The 17,195-nt window shown below is 46.5% G+C and overlaps 1 protein-coding gene across 3 annotated transcripts in view; it reads right to left on the bottom strand.

The window, feature by feature from the left end:
- Positions 1-17,195, bottom strand: part of SORD (sorbitol dehydrogenase) — a 33,294-nt gene that overhangs the window by 2,581 nt on the left and 13,518 nt on the right. For all 3 annotated transcript variants that reach the window (XM_075006412.1, XM_075006414.1, XM_075006413.1), the window contains 5 exons: positions 15,359-15,518; positions 12,588-12,706; positions 12,047-12,112; positions 9,921-10,096; positions 2,266-2,387 (listed from right to left, as the gene is read on the bottom strand). In XM_075006412.1, coding sequence (XP_074862513.1) covers positions 2,266-2,387; positions 9,921-10,096; positions 12,047-12,112; positions 12,588-12,706; positions 15,359-15,518 — 643 coding nt within the window. The remainder of the gene's footprint in view (positions 1-2,265; positions 2,388-9,920; positions 10,097-12,046; positions 12,113-12,587; positions 12,707-15,358; positions 15,519-17,195) is intronic.

The raw sequence follows: 17,195 nt of genomic DNA, 5'->3' as shown, positions 1-17,195 counted from the left end.
TGAATTTATCTAGCTCTTCTTTGAGCTTTCTTATAGTCCTAGCCTTCCTGGCCTCCTCTGACAAGGAGTTCCACAGGTTGACTGTGCACTGCGTGAAAAAGAACTTTATTTTATTAGTTTTAAACCTGCTGCCCGTTAATTTCATTTGGTGCCCTCTAGTTCTTATATTATGGGAACAAGGAAATAACTTTTTTTTATTCACCCTCTCCATACCGCTCAGGATCTTATATACCTTTCTCCTATCCCCTTGCAGTCTCCTCTTTTCTAAACTGAACATCCCAGTCTCTTTAACCTCTCCTCATGTGGAACCTGTTCCAAACCCCTAATCATTTTGGTTGCCCTTTTCTGAACCTTTTCTAATGCCAAAATGTCTTTTTTGAGGTGAGGAGACCACATCTGTATGCAGTACTCAAGATGTGTGCGTACCATAGTTTTATAAAGGGGCAGTAAAATATTCTGTGTCTTATTTTCTATCCCTTTTTTTTAATAATTCCTAACATCCTACTTGCTTTTTTGACAGTTGCTGCACACTGCGTGGATGTTTTCAGAGAACTATCCACAATAACCCCAGGATCTCTTTCCTGATTAGTTGTAGCTAAATTAGCCCCCATCATATTGTATGTACACTTGAGGTTATTTTTTTTTTCCAATGCGTATAAAGCAATGACTCTGATGTGAATACAGCAGCATTGAGCCAATGGCTATGCACACTGTTTGCATGGGACAGCTAGCTGTGGTCTGTGCCAGCAGAATAAGTGATGAACAATGGGCATTATTATGCATTCAATTCACAGGAAAATAAAGTTTGAAAAAAATATCAGTGATGCATGTTTCTCCTCTATTGTTCTGCCTCATTTGTTATGCATGTTAGTAACCACATAAAATGGAGACCTCGGGCATCTCTATTGTGATTTTAGCTCAAATGGTTCACTTAGAGTTCAATGTATACAAGGAGTCAGTAGTGTGGATCCACAAATAGCTGCTTGTGCAGGCCACTACTGCCCTCTTTGGTGGTAAGAAGTGTACTGACATTCAGACTGGCTTCCACAGGTTTTACTGCTCTAGCAATTATATCAGCTTACAACTTGAACTCTGCCTAGACAAAAGCTAGAATTAAACAGATGTGAAGGGATTAAACTAAATGAACACAGAAACATTCCCTGGAGATTAGTCCCTATTAACTAAATAAAGAGATGGACATCAAGAGACCAAATATCTACACTAAACTGAAATCTAACCTAAATCCAGCTCTACCAAACCACAGGGACCAAGGCCTGCTCCATGGACAAGGTAAACCTTAGCTCAGTCTCATCTACAGTGTGAAATAGACCTCTACTTGTGAACCAGGCTGTTCCTCCAGCATAGGCAGGGCCTAAAACTGCATAGATGAGCTCTAAATCTGTCTCTCTTTTATTCGACCTTTCTTTCAGAATTACATTGCCATAAATCACATGACCGTTCCATGGATAATTCACAGAGAGTGGAGTTGGCAAACTGCAGCTTAGGCTAAGTGCAAAAATCACCAAAATAGCAAGGCTGGATCAAGCTCGTAATAGGATACAAACAAGCAGAAAATTATCATTACCCTCTGGATCTGCAGGATTGGTTGGTAAATTCACATTCATATGGCCACATGTGGTCAAAACACATAGGATGACAGGATTTTAAGAGGGTTCAATAATTTTGTAGCCAATAAGAAGACTTGTGCCTCTCTACATTAAAGCAGAGGTCTCGAACATCTGCACAGCACGGACCGTAGTTTAATTCAGAGATTGCCTCATGGACACCTTCCACCCATCTTCTCTCTCTCTCTCTCCCCCGCTGTCCCATCTCTTAACTGCTAGCCCTCATTTCCTGCCACTCCCACTTATCCCGACTCCCACCACCCCACCCAACCCTAGTCCATCCCACACTGCCAACCTCTGCACCTATCCCTTCACCATTACCTCCTCACTGACCCACTATTGCCCAGTTTCCACTCCTCATGTGCTTTGCACTGCACTTATTTGCCAGCTTCACTAAGATGCTGCACTGTCACTTGGAAAGCCAGCCAGACTCCAAACGTACAGTGCAAGGGGAACGGGGCTGGTGGTCTGCCAGAGACTCCGTTTGGTGACAGGGGCATTTACCTTGTCCTGAGAAATAGTGCTCAGAGAGGGAACATTACAAGGGCTTCCACTTCCTCTTTCCTTGAGGAGGAATTAAGTCCTCAGGGACTACAGAGTAGTCTGTTGGCCACGTCAGTATGCTCAAACCAATACTCACGTATTGCAGTAGCGAAATATCCCCTTGATATCCACCTCACGCACAGCAGCATTCACAATAGGGATATGGACCATCTCTGGCCCCAGGCCCACCAGAACCAGGGTCCCACCTGAGCGAGTGGCCTGAGGAGGAACAACAAACAAAATAAATGCAAATGCTGGCTGACCGTGGAAGCTAACCAGCTCCTGTATACATAGCAAAAATGGCCACTGCTCTCAGTCTCCTCAGCCGGCTATAAATGGAGTTCCTACCTTACAGCAGTGGCTCTCAAACCTTTTTGACCAGCCCCCAGTCCTCTCTGTGTCTGTAGTTTATGCCTCCCCCACAGTGCACCCGCACCATCCAGCTCTGAAGGCAGAGCAGAGAGCAGCTGCTGTTTGCCCAGCTCTGAAGGCAGCACTGCCAGCAGCAGCACACAAGTGAGGGTGGCAAAGTTCTATTTGTCAATATCACTTTTCACAGCAGACTTGGTGAACCATTGCTACACTTACTTCTGGGCTGCTGCTGCCACTGCAGGGCTGACAGCCAGAGCCCTGCTGCCTCTTGATGAGGGACTGGGGGAGAGAGAGAGGCTGAGCCTGGGCTGCCTCCCTCTGAGGGATGGGTGGGGGGAAAAGGGCCTGAACCTCCTTCGTGAAGAAGCTCCAGATGTCCCATTTATCCTTGCCTCCTGAGTGTGCACATCCCTTCTATATGAGCTTAGCCACCAGGGCAGACAGCCAGAGCTCAGAAAAAGTACTCAGCTAGCACATCCCACTCCTCCTTTAGAAGGCCTGCCCAAAGACTGAGAATTCCTGCCCTAAAGCATGTACATTACAGGCACATCCAGCAGCTCACACTGCTGCAGCTTCTTTCTGTCTTAAGCACACTGGCTTGATGGCAGCCAGCATTAAGTACACCTCGAGATTAGGAACACACTCCTAAGCATGAAGTTCAGAAACCCAGAGGTACTTTTGACATTTCTGCCAGTTTCTAATAAAACCACCCAGATCCTCTCTCTTTGTCCTCCTGTGCCTGGAGGCGTCCCGTTCTCCTACACGTCGAGGTCTCTCCGCTGTTCTTTGTTCATACACAAGGAAGGGACCGAGAGTGGGCAGGATGGAGGGAGCAATGCATGGGCTGTGGAGAAGCACGCTGCTCCCCCTCAAGCTCTGCACAGCTCACCCAGGAAAAGACAATACACTGTGATGAGCTGAATTATTTTTCTACTGAATGCTGCGTAGGGGTGCAGTCACTAAACAACAGTGTCAACAGCTCCACAGCACAGCATCTTACCGATGTTCTCAGCGGGCATTCAATACCCCAGCAGAGCTACGTTCCTGGCTCTTGGCACTTGAGCCAAGAAAGGATCAATTCTGTACCACACCTGGGATTAATAAGTTTTCCAAAGAAAACAGTTTTGTTCACAAGTGCCGTTATCTGCTCACAGGTGCGACAGTGCTCTGAACCACAGTAAGCAGGAGCTGCTGAGCACTGACAGGAGCTGGCATGTACCCAGGGACCCCGACTCATCAACTAAGGACATTCCAGCTCTTTGATCTTGCTCCGTCTGCCAGAGATCTCTGGACACCTAGAGAAAGAGATCCAGTTCGAGGATTCTGAAGATGCTGAAAACATTTGACTATAATTTTCAAATGCCTCAAGTCTCCTCAGGCTACGAGTCCAATAAAGTCACAGTGATATTACAGTGATTATATGACAAATGGAATATACGGGACTAGATCTGCACAAGAAGGAATTACTGTGCATATCGTTATCTGCCTGGAAGACGATCAGCCGCCTCTGCAGAATCACGAAGCTCCAACAACCCTCCCTCCCTCCCCACAAGTACGGCCAGGGAGGAGCGCAGAAAAGTGGCATTGTTCACCTTCTCCTAGTGGAGACTCCCATGAAATGATATGGCCAAACCAGAGTGGGAACCAGTGCTCAGTCTCAGACACAAAGCTCGGTCACGCTCACCCACAATACAAAGTGCAAGAGCTGCTTGTGAATGCAGCTCAGTTGTTACTAGGCTGCAGAGTTGGAGAAACTAGAGTGCTGCCAAACAACCATCTGATCTGCTATTCTCACAGGACCAGTGAACAGTAAAGGAAAGGGTCAAGGAGCTTGCTTCTCCTTTACAGCCCACACAACTGCAATGCCGACATTAAAAGACCCCAGGGCAGGTCTGCTACAGAAAGAGGTGTAGCAGCTGCTATAGCAGGGGAATTCTGCCTCTCTATGCTGTGGCACAACTTTTCTGTAGTACCCTAACACTAAGCTGTGCTACAAAACAGTTAAGCCATACAGTTATTTACGATGTTGCATAAAAAAGGCCCCATACTTCCCTGATGCGAAATTCCCCATAAAGCCACTGTGTATCTCGTTTCCTAGGGGGTGGGTCTTTCAGCCATGTCAGCAGAGGTTTGGCTGGGTTCTCCGGCAGCACTCCCAAAATAGGAGGTGTCGCAGCTCAGTTCAGAATCCCAGTGTTCCTGGGCACAACTTCCTCTAGGCTCCATTTACCCCGGTTAGTCACATAAAGCTTGGGCAAATAGATCGTTATTGAACCAAGCAAATGCCATGACACTGATTGCAAAATCAAGCAGGTCAGTGTAAATAACGTTAATGTTTTCTACAATATAGAGTCATAATTCAGTAATATTGCATCAGAGGCAGAGCCTGTGAGAGCAGGACAGCATGGGTCATACTTTGATCCTCACCTCCAAGGAAAAAAAGTTTGCAGGATATTTCTGTGATTCCAAAGTCTCTGTTAGCATAGGTCTTGAGACATAGCCTAGCCCTAGTGGCTTATGTTTTGGGTGTTCATTTGGGCTTGCTTCCCTTTACCACAGATTAATGTTTGATTTTCAGATGTTGCTGGGAGTTGCTTGCTGTGATGAAAAGCCCCAACACTGCACCTAGAAAGCTCTGTAGGGAAGGGAAAATGGCCAGTCTCAATCCCTTATTAACATTTACTTTCCATGATGCCCATTCAGGACCCCAGTTAGGGAGTTATTTTTATATCATGTTTATCACACACCTAAGCAGAGAGCATCACATGCTCTGCTTCCTCTATGGACAAAACCCGCTTGTGAGAAACAACAGCTCATAGAATCATAGAATCCTAGGCCTGCAAGGGATCTCAGGAGGTCATCGAGTCCAGTCCCTTGACTAAAGCAGGATCAACCTCAACTGAATCATCCCAGCAAGGACTTAGAATCCTCTAGGGATGGAGATTCCACCCCCTCTCTAAGTAACACATTCCAGTGCTTCACCACCCTCCTGGGGAAATAGTTTTTCCTAATATCCAACCATGATGTCCCCACTGTAACTTGAAACCAATACTTCTTGTGCTGCCATCCCTCATTACTGAGAACAGCCTCTCTCCATCCTCTTTAGAGCTCCCTGCTTTCAGGAAGTTGAAGGTGGCTATCCAACTGCCCCTCATGTGTGTCTTCTGTAAACTTAAGTCCACATCCCTCAGACTCTCCTCATAGGTCATGTGCTCCAGTCCCCTGCTCATTTTTGTTGCCCACTGCTGGACCTACCCCAATGCAGCCACAGCCTCTCTGTACTGGGGGGGCAGGGGGCGGCTGACACCTTCCATTTCCCTATGTAGACTGGGCTAGAGGAAATGGCATGGAAACAGAATCAGAAATATAGGACTGGAAGGGACCTCAAGAAGTCATCCTATTTAGCTTCCTGCACTCTGGCAGGACCGAATAAACCTAGACCAGACCTGAGAGGCAGTTGTCCTACTCTGTGCTTAAAAAGTTCCAAAGACAGGGGTTCAGCCAGCTCCCTTGGAAGCCTGTTCCTGAGCTCGACCACTCAGAGATAGAAAATTCTTCCTAATAGTGAACCAAAATCTTCCTTGCTGTAGGCTGAACTGGTTACATCTTGTCCTGCTTTCAGTAGACACCAAGAACAAATGATCAGAGTCCTCTTTATGACAGCTCCTGACATACCTGAAGGCTGTTATCAGTCCCTCCCCCTCAGTCGTCTTCTCTCAAGACTTTACATGCCCAGTTTTTATACTTTTCCTCAGACATTAAGTTTCCTATATGTTTGATCATTTTTGCTGCTCTTCTCTGGACTCTCTCCCATTTGTTTGTATCTTTTCTAAAGTGCAGCACCCAGAATGGAACAAAATCCAGCTGAGGCCCCACCAGAGCCATTTAAAGCAGGATAAATCTCTGTGACCTAGTATGACACTCATGTTAGTACACTCCAGAATGATAATCTTTTCTGCAACTTCTTTACATTCCAAGCTCATATGCTGTCTGTAATCCACGCTAACTCTCAGCGATTTTCCAGTTGTAGTACTGCCTAGCTAATCTTTCCCCATTTTGTAATTGTGCATTTTATTTTTCCTTCCTACAAGGAGGATTTTGCATTTCTTCTTACTGTTTTCAGACAAATTCTCCAATTTGTCAAGGTTGTTTGGAATTCTAATGCTGTCCTTTAAAGTGCTTGCAGCAATACATCCCAGCTTGCAGCCATCCATAAATTGTATTGCTTACTTTCTGCTCCCTTAATCAAATTATTAAGGAAAATATTGATGAGTAGTGGACCAAAGACAAACATCTGCAGGACCCCACTAGACAGAAGATAGGCCTCTCAGACTGAGAGGATCCTAACTACTTTTTGAGCTCATTCAACCAGTTGTGCACCCACATTTACAATCATTTCACCCAGACCATATTTCCCTAGTCTGGCTATGAGAACGTTGTGTGGGACAGTGTCAAAGCCTTACTAAAATCAAGATACATCAGGTCTAGTGGTTTCCCTGTACCCACTAGGCAAACAACCTGGTTGAAGGAGGACATTCAGTTGGTTAGACTGCATCATGAATCGTTCTCTACAAATCCATGCTGGCTATTCCTTATATCTAAAAGACCTCTGGTTGATGTTCAGTTCGAAAATGATAGGTACAAATACTAGCCTTGCTGTGGCATGCTCACTGCTAGCTATAGCACAAAGACTAAGGGGAAGATGGGACCAGTGCTTGGGAGGCTAGACACGGGAAAGGTCCTGTGACATGACAGGATTTTATGAGAGTCTGGAAGCCATTTTGTGTGTCCATTGTATCTGTTGCACCAAATATTGTGCTAGGAGCACAGTGTGAAGCATCCAATGAAAGCTGATGATGCCCTGAATCTGTGTATGCTACTTACATGTCTGTAACATGTATGTAGGTTTTGGTTATGTATTAGAAAATGTTTTAGTGCTAAGCTCCACAATAGGAGGTGTAAACTCAGCCCTGACCACGATGAATGGGCTATAAAGAAGGGCTCATAGTCAAATGCACATTCCAGATGCCTGGGACGTGTCAATGAGATGCAGCCCATTGGTCAAAGGAACTGGTCCATTTCAGAAACCTGAGACTGTCCCCTGGGATTCATCCAATGGCAGCTTGCCACAACAGCCCACCTGAGTCAGGTGGGGAGGACCCTGAATTATGGGAAGAAGGAGGGGCTTTGTCCCAGAACTCAACAACCAATAACAGAGAGAACCATGATGTGAATGTAGCAGTGTCCATCTTGGATCCTTTGTCTTTTGGTCTCCAAGAGTGCACATGCCAGTATGGGGACCCCAGTGGGCCAAATCTACAGTGCTCCAATAACTGAATCTATGTAACCCAAAATGAACCTTCAGAGACTTTCAAAAATCAGCAAACAACACCGCTGGCCTGCATCAATTGTTATGACTGATGCATGTAAAGTATTGCTTTAACAATTCTTCTCCTGTTCTTTCTTTTTATTAATAAACCTTCAGATATTTAGATCTAAAGAATTGGTGAGCATGTTGTTTGTGTAAGATCCACGTATATATTGACCGGGATCTGGGGCTGGGCCCTTTGGTGTCTGGAAGAATCTATGTGATATTGGGTGAAACAGGCTTAAAAGCCTCTCCCCTTAAGCTGGGCGTTGTTGATCTGGGCTGGTACAGCAGCGGAGAAGTCTGTGGGTTTGCTCGTGTGGCTTCTGGCTGGCTATAGGGGCTGGCAGATGTGCTGTGGTGGCTGGTTACATTGGCCTTAGTGAGAAGGAAATCCCAGTCTGGGGCTGCAAGTAGCCCGGATGTTAAGCAAAGGTACCCTGGATTGATCTCTCCAGCTGTGCCCAGAAACCCCGTCCTACTACAGGCCCATCAAGTGAGTGTTGTTCCCTAGAACACATTACCTTGTGTTCTGACCGAACCATTCCACACCCTAGCAGAAGGCCCTGTCATTCAGCTTGCATTTTCTCCCACTTGGCTTCATTTCAGTGCTCCTAGTTCCCACTGTGACTAGCCTGTGTACAGTGCTGCTAGCAGAGGTGAAAGTGAGCCAATGAAGTGCACTGGTAAGAACCAGCCACCAGTGCCACCCGCATATGGCCAAGTTTTTGCACCCATCAGCAACCTGGTCAGAGACTGGCAGCAACATTAAAGCACTACTGTGGGAGTCCTGCTGAACGCAGCTGGCACGGCTGCCAATGGGGCAGCAGGGGAGGAAAAGAGACAACTACCCTGGGAACCAGTGATTTGAAAGAGTCCAGGGCTCTCAGCTATTGTGGCTGCATCTGGGAGCCACAGGCTCTTCAAATCACCACTGGATCCCAGGAGCTGCCAGCCATGAAGGACTGGCTGGTGATGGTCTACTCCCAGTCTCACCCCTTCTGCCAAGGCCCCACCCCTTCAGGGGTTCAGACCCATGCTCCCTTTGCTGAGAACGCTGGGCTCAGTGCAAGGCTCACTGGCAAATCCCAGCATCCACTTTCACACCTGGCTGCTAGGGTAAAATCATGAAGCAAGTTGCCCAGAAACTCACAAGGCTAACAAGGAATTCACACACAAGCCAAACAACAGTGTGCACAGAAGAAAACACTACACTCCCGGGAAAAGTGGGTGTGAAGGTGAGATCTGAGATAAGAGGGAGGAAAAAGGTGCTTGGTGGACAAGATCTGGGAGACCGTTCCAGGCCAGGGAAGAGCGTGTGTGTGTCATGAGTAGAAGGAGACACAGGGAGAAGCGAGGAGAGCATATGAAAGATGAAAAGGCTACACACGACAAACTGGGAGGTGCTGACAGTGTACAGATGAAGAGCCATTGGAAGAGATGCTTTACAAGTCAGTGAGGAGGAAGGGAAATCACGGAATCATGCAATGCTGTCAATCACTGTTGCTCACAAGAGACCACAGCCCACCACAAAAGAGAGCCAGCATTCTCGTGGGCTAATGCCTCTCTCTCTCTCGCATGCTGCGTGCTGCTGACTCATTGCTTGCCTTCCCTAATGGTGAGGCTGCAAGGGAACAGGCACTGTCCATTTCAATCAATGGCTAATAGTGACATCTACAAATAGATGAAGTAAAGGAGCAGGGAGAGGATACAATGCATAAAGAACTCAGTGTCCTCTCCAAGCCACAGCACAGAAACCTGTACAGTAAGCCAAGGACCAACCCTGGAAATACAACTCGGGCTTCGTCAGAAAGAGTGCAGTCTAGGGGCATAACTAGGGACATCCTAAAAGGATCTAATCTGGGGAGACCATGATTACCCCTCAACTATACTGCAGGGCGGCAGAGCAATATTCTGCCCTGTGACAGACAGACAGACAGACAGACAAAATAAGTCTCATGGACGTTAGAGGGAAGTAAATATACACATGGAGAGAGGAAGGAGGAACTCACGTAAATGCCAGTCTGGATGCTGGCCTCCGCCCCAGAGCACTCCATGGTTATATCAGGCATACAGTTAAGCAAATCTTGCACCATGCAGGCCACCTCCTTTGGGGTCTCTTTCTTTATCTGAATGAGGAAATCTGCCTCAATCTCTTTGGCTTTTTCCAGGCGTGAGGCAGATAAATCTGGAGAAGGAAGGAATAAATTGCAGAATTGAAGCTGTCTGCCAAATATCATGCAAGTAGATGTCCCACAGAGTGGTCCAAGCAGAAAGCATGCCCAGTGCAACATAATGCAAGCACATTGGGTGGAGAAGTCTGGTTCCCCTTCAGAACTCCCCCAGCCTGACAGGAAAGACGGGTAGGAGATCAGCTCTCCTCTTTGGCCTGGTGGAAAGAGAGCTGAGCAACAAGCAACTGAAAGGCACAGGAGATGTCAGTGGGACTCTGAAGCAGACCGTCAGCTTTCCATAAATCCTGACTCTTAATACCCTGAAACCCACAGAAAAGTCCTTCTGACCGAGGCATGTAGCAAAGGTGCAGCTGCACTTACCTGGTGTCAGTGGGGTTCTCTACAGATGCACATCATCATTTTGGTTATTTCATGATCTGTACCAAATTACCATAATGCCTAGAAGCCCTGGTCACTCTGTACTAGGCAGCGGTACAAGTAAAAAAAAAAAAAAAAAGTCTTACTGTACAGGAGGGGAGGGCACACCTCCTAAGAGCGGATGGGCAAGTGTGACCACCCCACATGACTCTGCCCTGCCCTCAGCCTGACTCATCCCCTTTCCTCCCCATCCTTTGTTACCTATGATGAAGGTGTACTGGGGGCTGCCAGCGCTCTGCCCCCTTCCCGGCTGCCCTCCCAGTGGAGAAATGAGCAGAACTCCTGCCCCAAGCTTCTCCATGGAGCTGTATCTCTGCGTACAGAGTTGGAGGGCCAGGCACTGCTGGACTTACACACAAGACAAGCAAACTACAGGCTGGGATCTCACGTTATGAGGGGGCTCTAACTATCAATTATACTTGTTTACATGTGTTTCGGTAATGCCTCAAACTTGATATAACTTAGGACCTCAGCATGTCTTAATTCAGCCTTGAGGGAGTGGGATGGGGGCCAGGGAGACAGCAAGTAAAGAAGCAGAATTACCAGCCCTGTACACAGAGACCCATGGAGAAGCTAGGGGAACATCAGTTTTATGTCTCGGTCCAAAGACTGAGAAAATGGTTACCTACATCTCATAACTCTTGTTCTTCAAGACATGTTGCTCACATCCATTCCAACAGAGCGTGCATGCTGTGTTATTCAAGGATAGAAGCTTCGACAATTGGGGCATCTGTCAGTTTGATGTCCCTCACTCAAACATGTACCATCACTGGCACGAAGGAGACCACTGGGCATATGTTTGCCACAGCTCTCACAGGTTTTAAGCCCTGGTGAGCATGGCATACCCCTACAAGGGGAGTTAAGTTGGTGGGAATTCCAAATGAATATGTTAAACTATTATACCAACTAGCAGCAACCAGGGTTCCGAGAAGCTTGCAATGCAAGAGACTGGTGCTGTTCCAATGACCATCATGGGTGGTCAGAAGGAACTGAAAGGGTGGAAGGTCATCAACATCTTACACGCACCCCCATGGGTGTGCCACTCCAGGAGGCTGCAAAGCCAATCCAATGGATTCTGTTAAGGTAAAAGCTTTTTGGAGATCATGCACACTGCACACGTATATATCTGTTGGAATGCACTTGGACAATTGCTCAAAGAAACAATAATTGCAATGATGATGAGCACGTATGCTCCTAGTTGTGAAGGGTGCAGTTGCATTCTCCTAATAGCATCGAGGCTCTAGCCTGGAGAAAATTTAAGTAAAAACATGTGCTAAGTAAGCATCATCCTATTTATATCTGCCTTACTGGTTAAGATGCCTAAGGCAAAACTGGACAGAGAACAGATCAGCTAAAGACTCCTGAACACCTCATATAGACATCAGGTGTTGATCTTTACATGGTTACCTAGCACAGGTAGCACCTGGCACTTCTGCTGCTAATTTGTACATGACAGGCCACACAGAAAAACCCTTGCAGATACTGGGGACCAAGACAGTATTTTGAGAGTTAAAAGAAAATCCTACCTGTAATTACTACCTGGGCAGCACCCATCATCTTGGCAACGAGCAAGCAAACCAGCCCGATGGGTCCTGGGCAACAAGAAAAAGAAATATCAGAATGCCGGAAAATCAGAGTTGTGGTGAAGTGAGTGTGCGGCAAAGCGCACTGTGCTGGCGCTACAGCAGCATCCCAAGGAGAGCTAGCGCTGGGACTGTGGCGGATGTCAGGGGCAGCTGCAGGGCTCTCCAGGTTTGAGTGGGAGATGGCAGTGATGAGAACACTGTCAGACTCCTGGATATCTTGTTACCACTCAAACTGCCTGTTGAGCCGCAACACGCACTTCAAATCCATTCTGGAGCAGGGACGGCCAAAGTGCGGCAAAGGAGTGCTCGGCTGCCCCCGGCCCCCGCTGCCTCAGGCAGACAGATGTGGGCTGTGGAGACTGGAGTTGTCAGCACACAATACTCCATCCTGAACCTAGAAAGCTGACTGGTCACTCTGTTGCTTTTCTCTGAGGCAGAACACTCTCAACAGGAGGGAAGCACAAGGCGGGTTATTCCATACCAGCCCCACAGATTAAGACTTTGGATCCCAGAGTGACTCCGCCTCGTCGGCAAGCATGGATTCCCACAGAAAGGGGTTCAATCAGGGCTCCTTCTTCAAAGGAGACATTGTCTGGAAGCCTGCAAGAACCAGACACACACACAACAGTCACAATAGGGGCTTTTAATGGTGGTGAAGTGAAGCTAAAATGTTATGACCTGCAGGATCACCTCTGCTGACATCATGCCCTTACTGTAATAAAACACACACCTGTGTGCTGCATAAGATACCTTGCAGCTAACTACCAATCTGTGCAATTTCTCTTTTGGCAGGCAAAATTTAGGCACGAGCCCTAGAAAACATGATGCTCAGTGTTTGCTGCAATGAGTAATGAGGATGTTCAACAATGTGCTGTGGGGGAGAGCCCTGCCCAGCCTTTGTAAGGGAAAAGGCCTCTGCACCTTCAATCATTGTTCTGCTCCTGGGGCAGAGGAGAAATATGCTGCACATCATTCACTCGTCAGGTTAATAAGAGAGGAGTTTTCCCAGGGGTCAGACTTACAAAATGCTACAGCTTGTAGAGCTGGCCACTTCATTCACAAAGCAAAGGTACAAATGACCAGACATCCCCCCTCACTACCTCATCATACCCTGTTGCTGGTGACTGACACAAGAGAAGTATTTCAGCTGGTGGGTTAGCCTGAGATTCATGCAAATTTCTAACATGTACAAAAAGAGTTTAATGCTTTGTGACTAGGTCCTAGCATTCACCCTCCCAAGAAGAGCTGAAGGCCCTGGATGCCCATAGTCAGTGGAGTAAGTAACACCTGGTGCAAAGAGGGAGTCAAATACCCCAAAGCACAGTGGCAGTGTCTTGCATACAGTTGGAACAGTGGTAAATGATGACAAAGGGCACATGGCAAGAGGGAGTCAGATCCTATGCCTCTGGTGTAAGACAGACACTTCTGAGCTACTGCCAGAGAGATGAGCTCCTGCCCGGTGCTAAAGCAGACTACACTCTACTGCTTTAGTAGTTCTAATCCTGCAAAATCCTTGAGCTACTGAGTTCTTTGGGGAATTGTGGCTAAATAAGGATATGTGGCTCTGTTAAAACTATCCGAGTGTTTATCAGCCTATTCACCAATGGTATGTGGCACCCTGAAGTGGTACTTTGTTGGCCACATCTCAGAAGCAGCCCGCGACTACACATGACACTAATTCACCAGAGCAGTGGCTAGTGGGTGAGGGAGTCAGCAAACCTAACTTTTAAAGGACTCTATACTACTGCTGCTCATTGCCAGAGTACCTAATCAACACCCAGGAAAACCTGATTGGCCTTCAGGGAGTCTTCAACCCTTTACAACTTGAGCTGTGCTTTGAGTATGAAGTGATAATAGTGACACATGAAGAACTATCTAGTTATTATATTTTTGTGGTGCATTAGCACAACATGGCTATCTACGCTCCTGCTGCCAGGAGGACATTCAGCTACCTGTGCACAGTCTTAGTCAATCATCCACTGTTACACATGTTGGAAAACCAAGTCCATAACTTGCTGGGTAAAATTACTCTTGCCCACCTGTCAGGAGCCATGTGATTACATTAATAAATGCTTTCAAAGTGCCTAGACGTACACAGATGAAAGGTGCTAATGAAAGGCAAGGTGTGATTTTTATTATACCATGAAAAAGAAACCAAGCCAGATACTTGTCCCCGTCTGTGCAGAGCAGGGGCACTGACAGTCTGTTGGGGCTCTGCTGTTGACCCATGGGGCGAATGTATGCTTCAACTAATGGGTCTAAAAAAGAGGGAATATATGCCAGATTAAATACCTACCTGGAACTGCAAACAGGTTATTTCCATGGGATAGACAAGTTGAACCAAATTCATCCCTGACATAACACTACTGAAGTCAAAGCAATTACACAGGGATGAACCGGAACTGCCAGGTTCTCTAATGCTCTTTTTCAGCAAAGTACTTCAGCACATGCTTAACATTAAGCTTGTGCTTAAGTTCTATTGCAACCAAGCATTTGCTTAAGTGCATAACTGAACAGGCATGCTCATATACTTAAATGCTTTGCTGAATCGAGGCCCAAGTGAGTGTCTGTGATGTCTAGGTTGTGACAGTTGGGATCAGTGCAGTCAAAACAGTCCTCAGTGTTGCATGAGGTTGGATTGGTGGGAGTTCTGGCTGCCTGAAACAATCAGGACCAGTTTGTATTACAGATTTAGCTGTTCTAGCACTGCTTTCTACAGTGCAGCTTTGGGTCTGGCTCTCATTGATGAATGAGGCAAATCTCTTCTTGCAGTTTCCAATGCAGAATCCCAAAACCATCAGGCTTTACCTTGCCTTGTAGAAATGAGAGCAAGAACAGAGAGGGCTTAAGAAAAGGAAACTAACCAGAGTTAAAGCAAAGATAAAGTTACCGGAAATCTGCAGGGGAGAAACATCTAACTACTCCCTGTCATAAAGTTTTCAGATACCATGATGATAAGTGGAGATGAAAACAGAGCAATAAACCACCCCAGCTCTTCTACAATACCTAGCAACCATAGTTCTCAAAGTGCATTAAGGGAAAAGGACATTACAAGGAAGGGATGATTAAGTTCTCTCATTCCCAAACACTTAACCCCACCCATGTTAAGGGCATCTCAGGGAAACAGGAACCACTTCCTGTAACTAAATTACCACCCCTACTGTGCAGGTGGCTGAGGCAGCAAGGGAGAATAATACGGCTAAGACCAAAGAGGGAGTGGTTATCTGTAGGCAGGGGGAGCATGTGACTAACTTGTAGCAAAAGCTGGCATTGTGTGTATAATATCGGCATAGGTTTCCATCATCAGGAGGTGTCGCACAGAAGAAGATAGTTGGAGACAGGTTGTAGCGTCCAATTTTGCAGAATTCATCGATGTCTCGTGGAGCACCTGGCTCAATGGCCACTCGATCACCTGAGTGAGTGAAAGCAGGGTGAGGTGAGACTAGGAGTGTGTGGGCAAAGTACCGTGTACAGATCTGAATTATCAAGAGGGATGCCAACAAAAGGAGAGATCTGCCCTGTAAACACTCACTGAAAAGCCAACACTTCCTCCAATACATTTGAATCTACTTCCATAATTCCATGCTATGGAGGATTTAACATCTAGCTCCGGGGATCCAGCCATACATATGTTCATCCATACAGGAGGAAGTACAATATGCACAAGGCAGACAGACACTAAGAGGACACAGGCACAGTCACATGTAGACCTATCTACATCTGCCTCTCAGTCTAATCACTGTGAATTGGCTGATTTTCTATTCCCATCAAAAGACAGTGTTTGTCACAGAATACCACTGAGCGGTATCCGAGAGGTCCTGTAACTAGAATAGGAACTAAATGGAAACACCATGCAGGATCTGTTGGCAATCATTGTATTGGCTCTGCAGACCGACAATTACAACAGGGAGGGAGGTTGGACTTCTAGTAAAACCCGACAAGTGCATGTAGGAGGTAGAAGATCTGACTCCAAATTCCAAGGATTCCCCTGAGGAATTGCGGAGTGGCATCAGTGTACTCAGCACTGCACAGAGCACAAAGATTTAGTCCTTGCCCCACAGATCTAACTCTTGGACCAAATTCTACTTGCAGGGCAGGCATACACTTAGGGAGAAAGTCGACTTATGACACAACTCCAGCTATGCAACTAACATTGCTTGAATTGACATACCTTCTGCTGAATTTCTACAGCATCTGCTAATGCTCTACGTAGCAGGAGGTTGACAACAGAAACTCTCCTATTGACTTCCCTCCTTGTGACCCCATTAAGTACCGTGTTCAAACAGGAGAGTGATGAGTAGCTGATTCAGCATGTCTCTACTAGATCAATTAAATCAGCCTCTGAGAGATCAATCTCTGACTAAGCGTAGATAAGCCCTGAATGACATCTATTTAAATCTGCCTTTACATTACTGAAGCCAACAGAGTCACTCCAGATTTATAATACACCACATTTATTACTAAATTAGCATCTAAACATCAATGTCCAAGGTTCTCAAATACTGAAGCCCTTCCAGCAAAAGGAAGTCATAATAGCGAATTAACTGGAATAACGAAAGGTCTCATTACCAGCACAAGTGACTCGTACGCATGCTATCCAAAGGCTTGGAGGGCATGTTTAACACGTATCCATGCATCAGACAACAGGGTATGTGCAATAGTCAAAACAGACCAGCACTCTCTCAAAGGCAAAAGGAAGCGATTCCTAGAAGTGCTATGAAGTCAGCTGTCCAAACTGAGTGATGAACGACAGTGAGCCTTATGGATTGTGAGGAGTGAATGTTGGCCAAATAACAACAAATCTCAATCTGCCCAGTGTACTATGCAGTAAAACAGGGACAGGAGACCACCCAAGAGAAGCTGCTTTTATCCTAGCATCTTACGCTAGATTCACTTCTAAATAATCATGTCAGGGAAGGGCTGGTGCATCCAAGGGGTGAGAACAGCAGTGAACCAATAGATAAGATCTGTGTTTTAGACAGATATAGGCTCAAACCATAACATCGAGATCCAGCTCTGGCTCCTGAACTCCGAGTCCAGTGGTGCTGGGATCCGCACAGCTATTTGAACCCAATATAAAGGCAGAGCC

This window comes from Carettochelys insculpta, chromosome 12 (assembly GCF_033958435.1).
Source record: "Carettochelys insculpta isolate YL-2023 chromosome 12, ASM3395843v1, whole genome shotgun sequence".
NCBI classification, from domain to species: domain Eukaryota; kingdom Metazoa; phylum Chordata; order Testudines; family Carettochelyidae; genus Carettochelys; species Carettochelys insculpta.
This window is presented reverse-complemented; position numbering and strand designations above follow the sequence as displayed.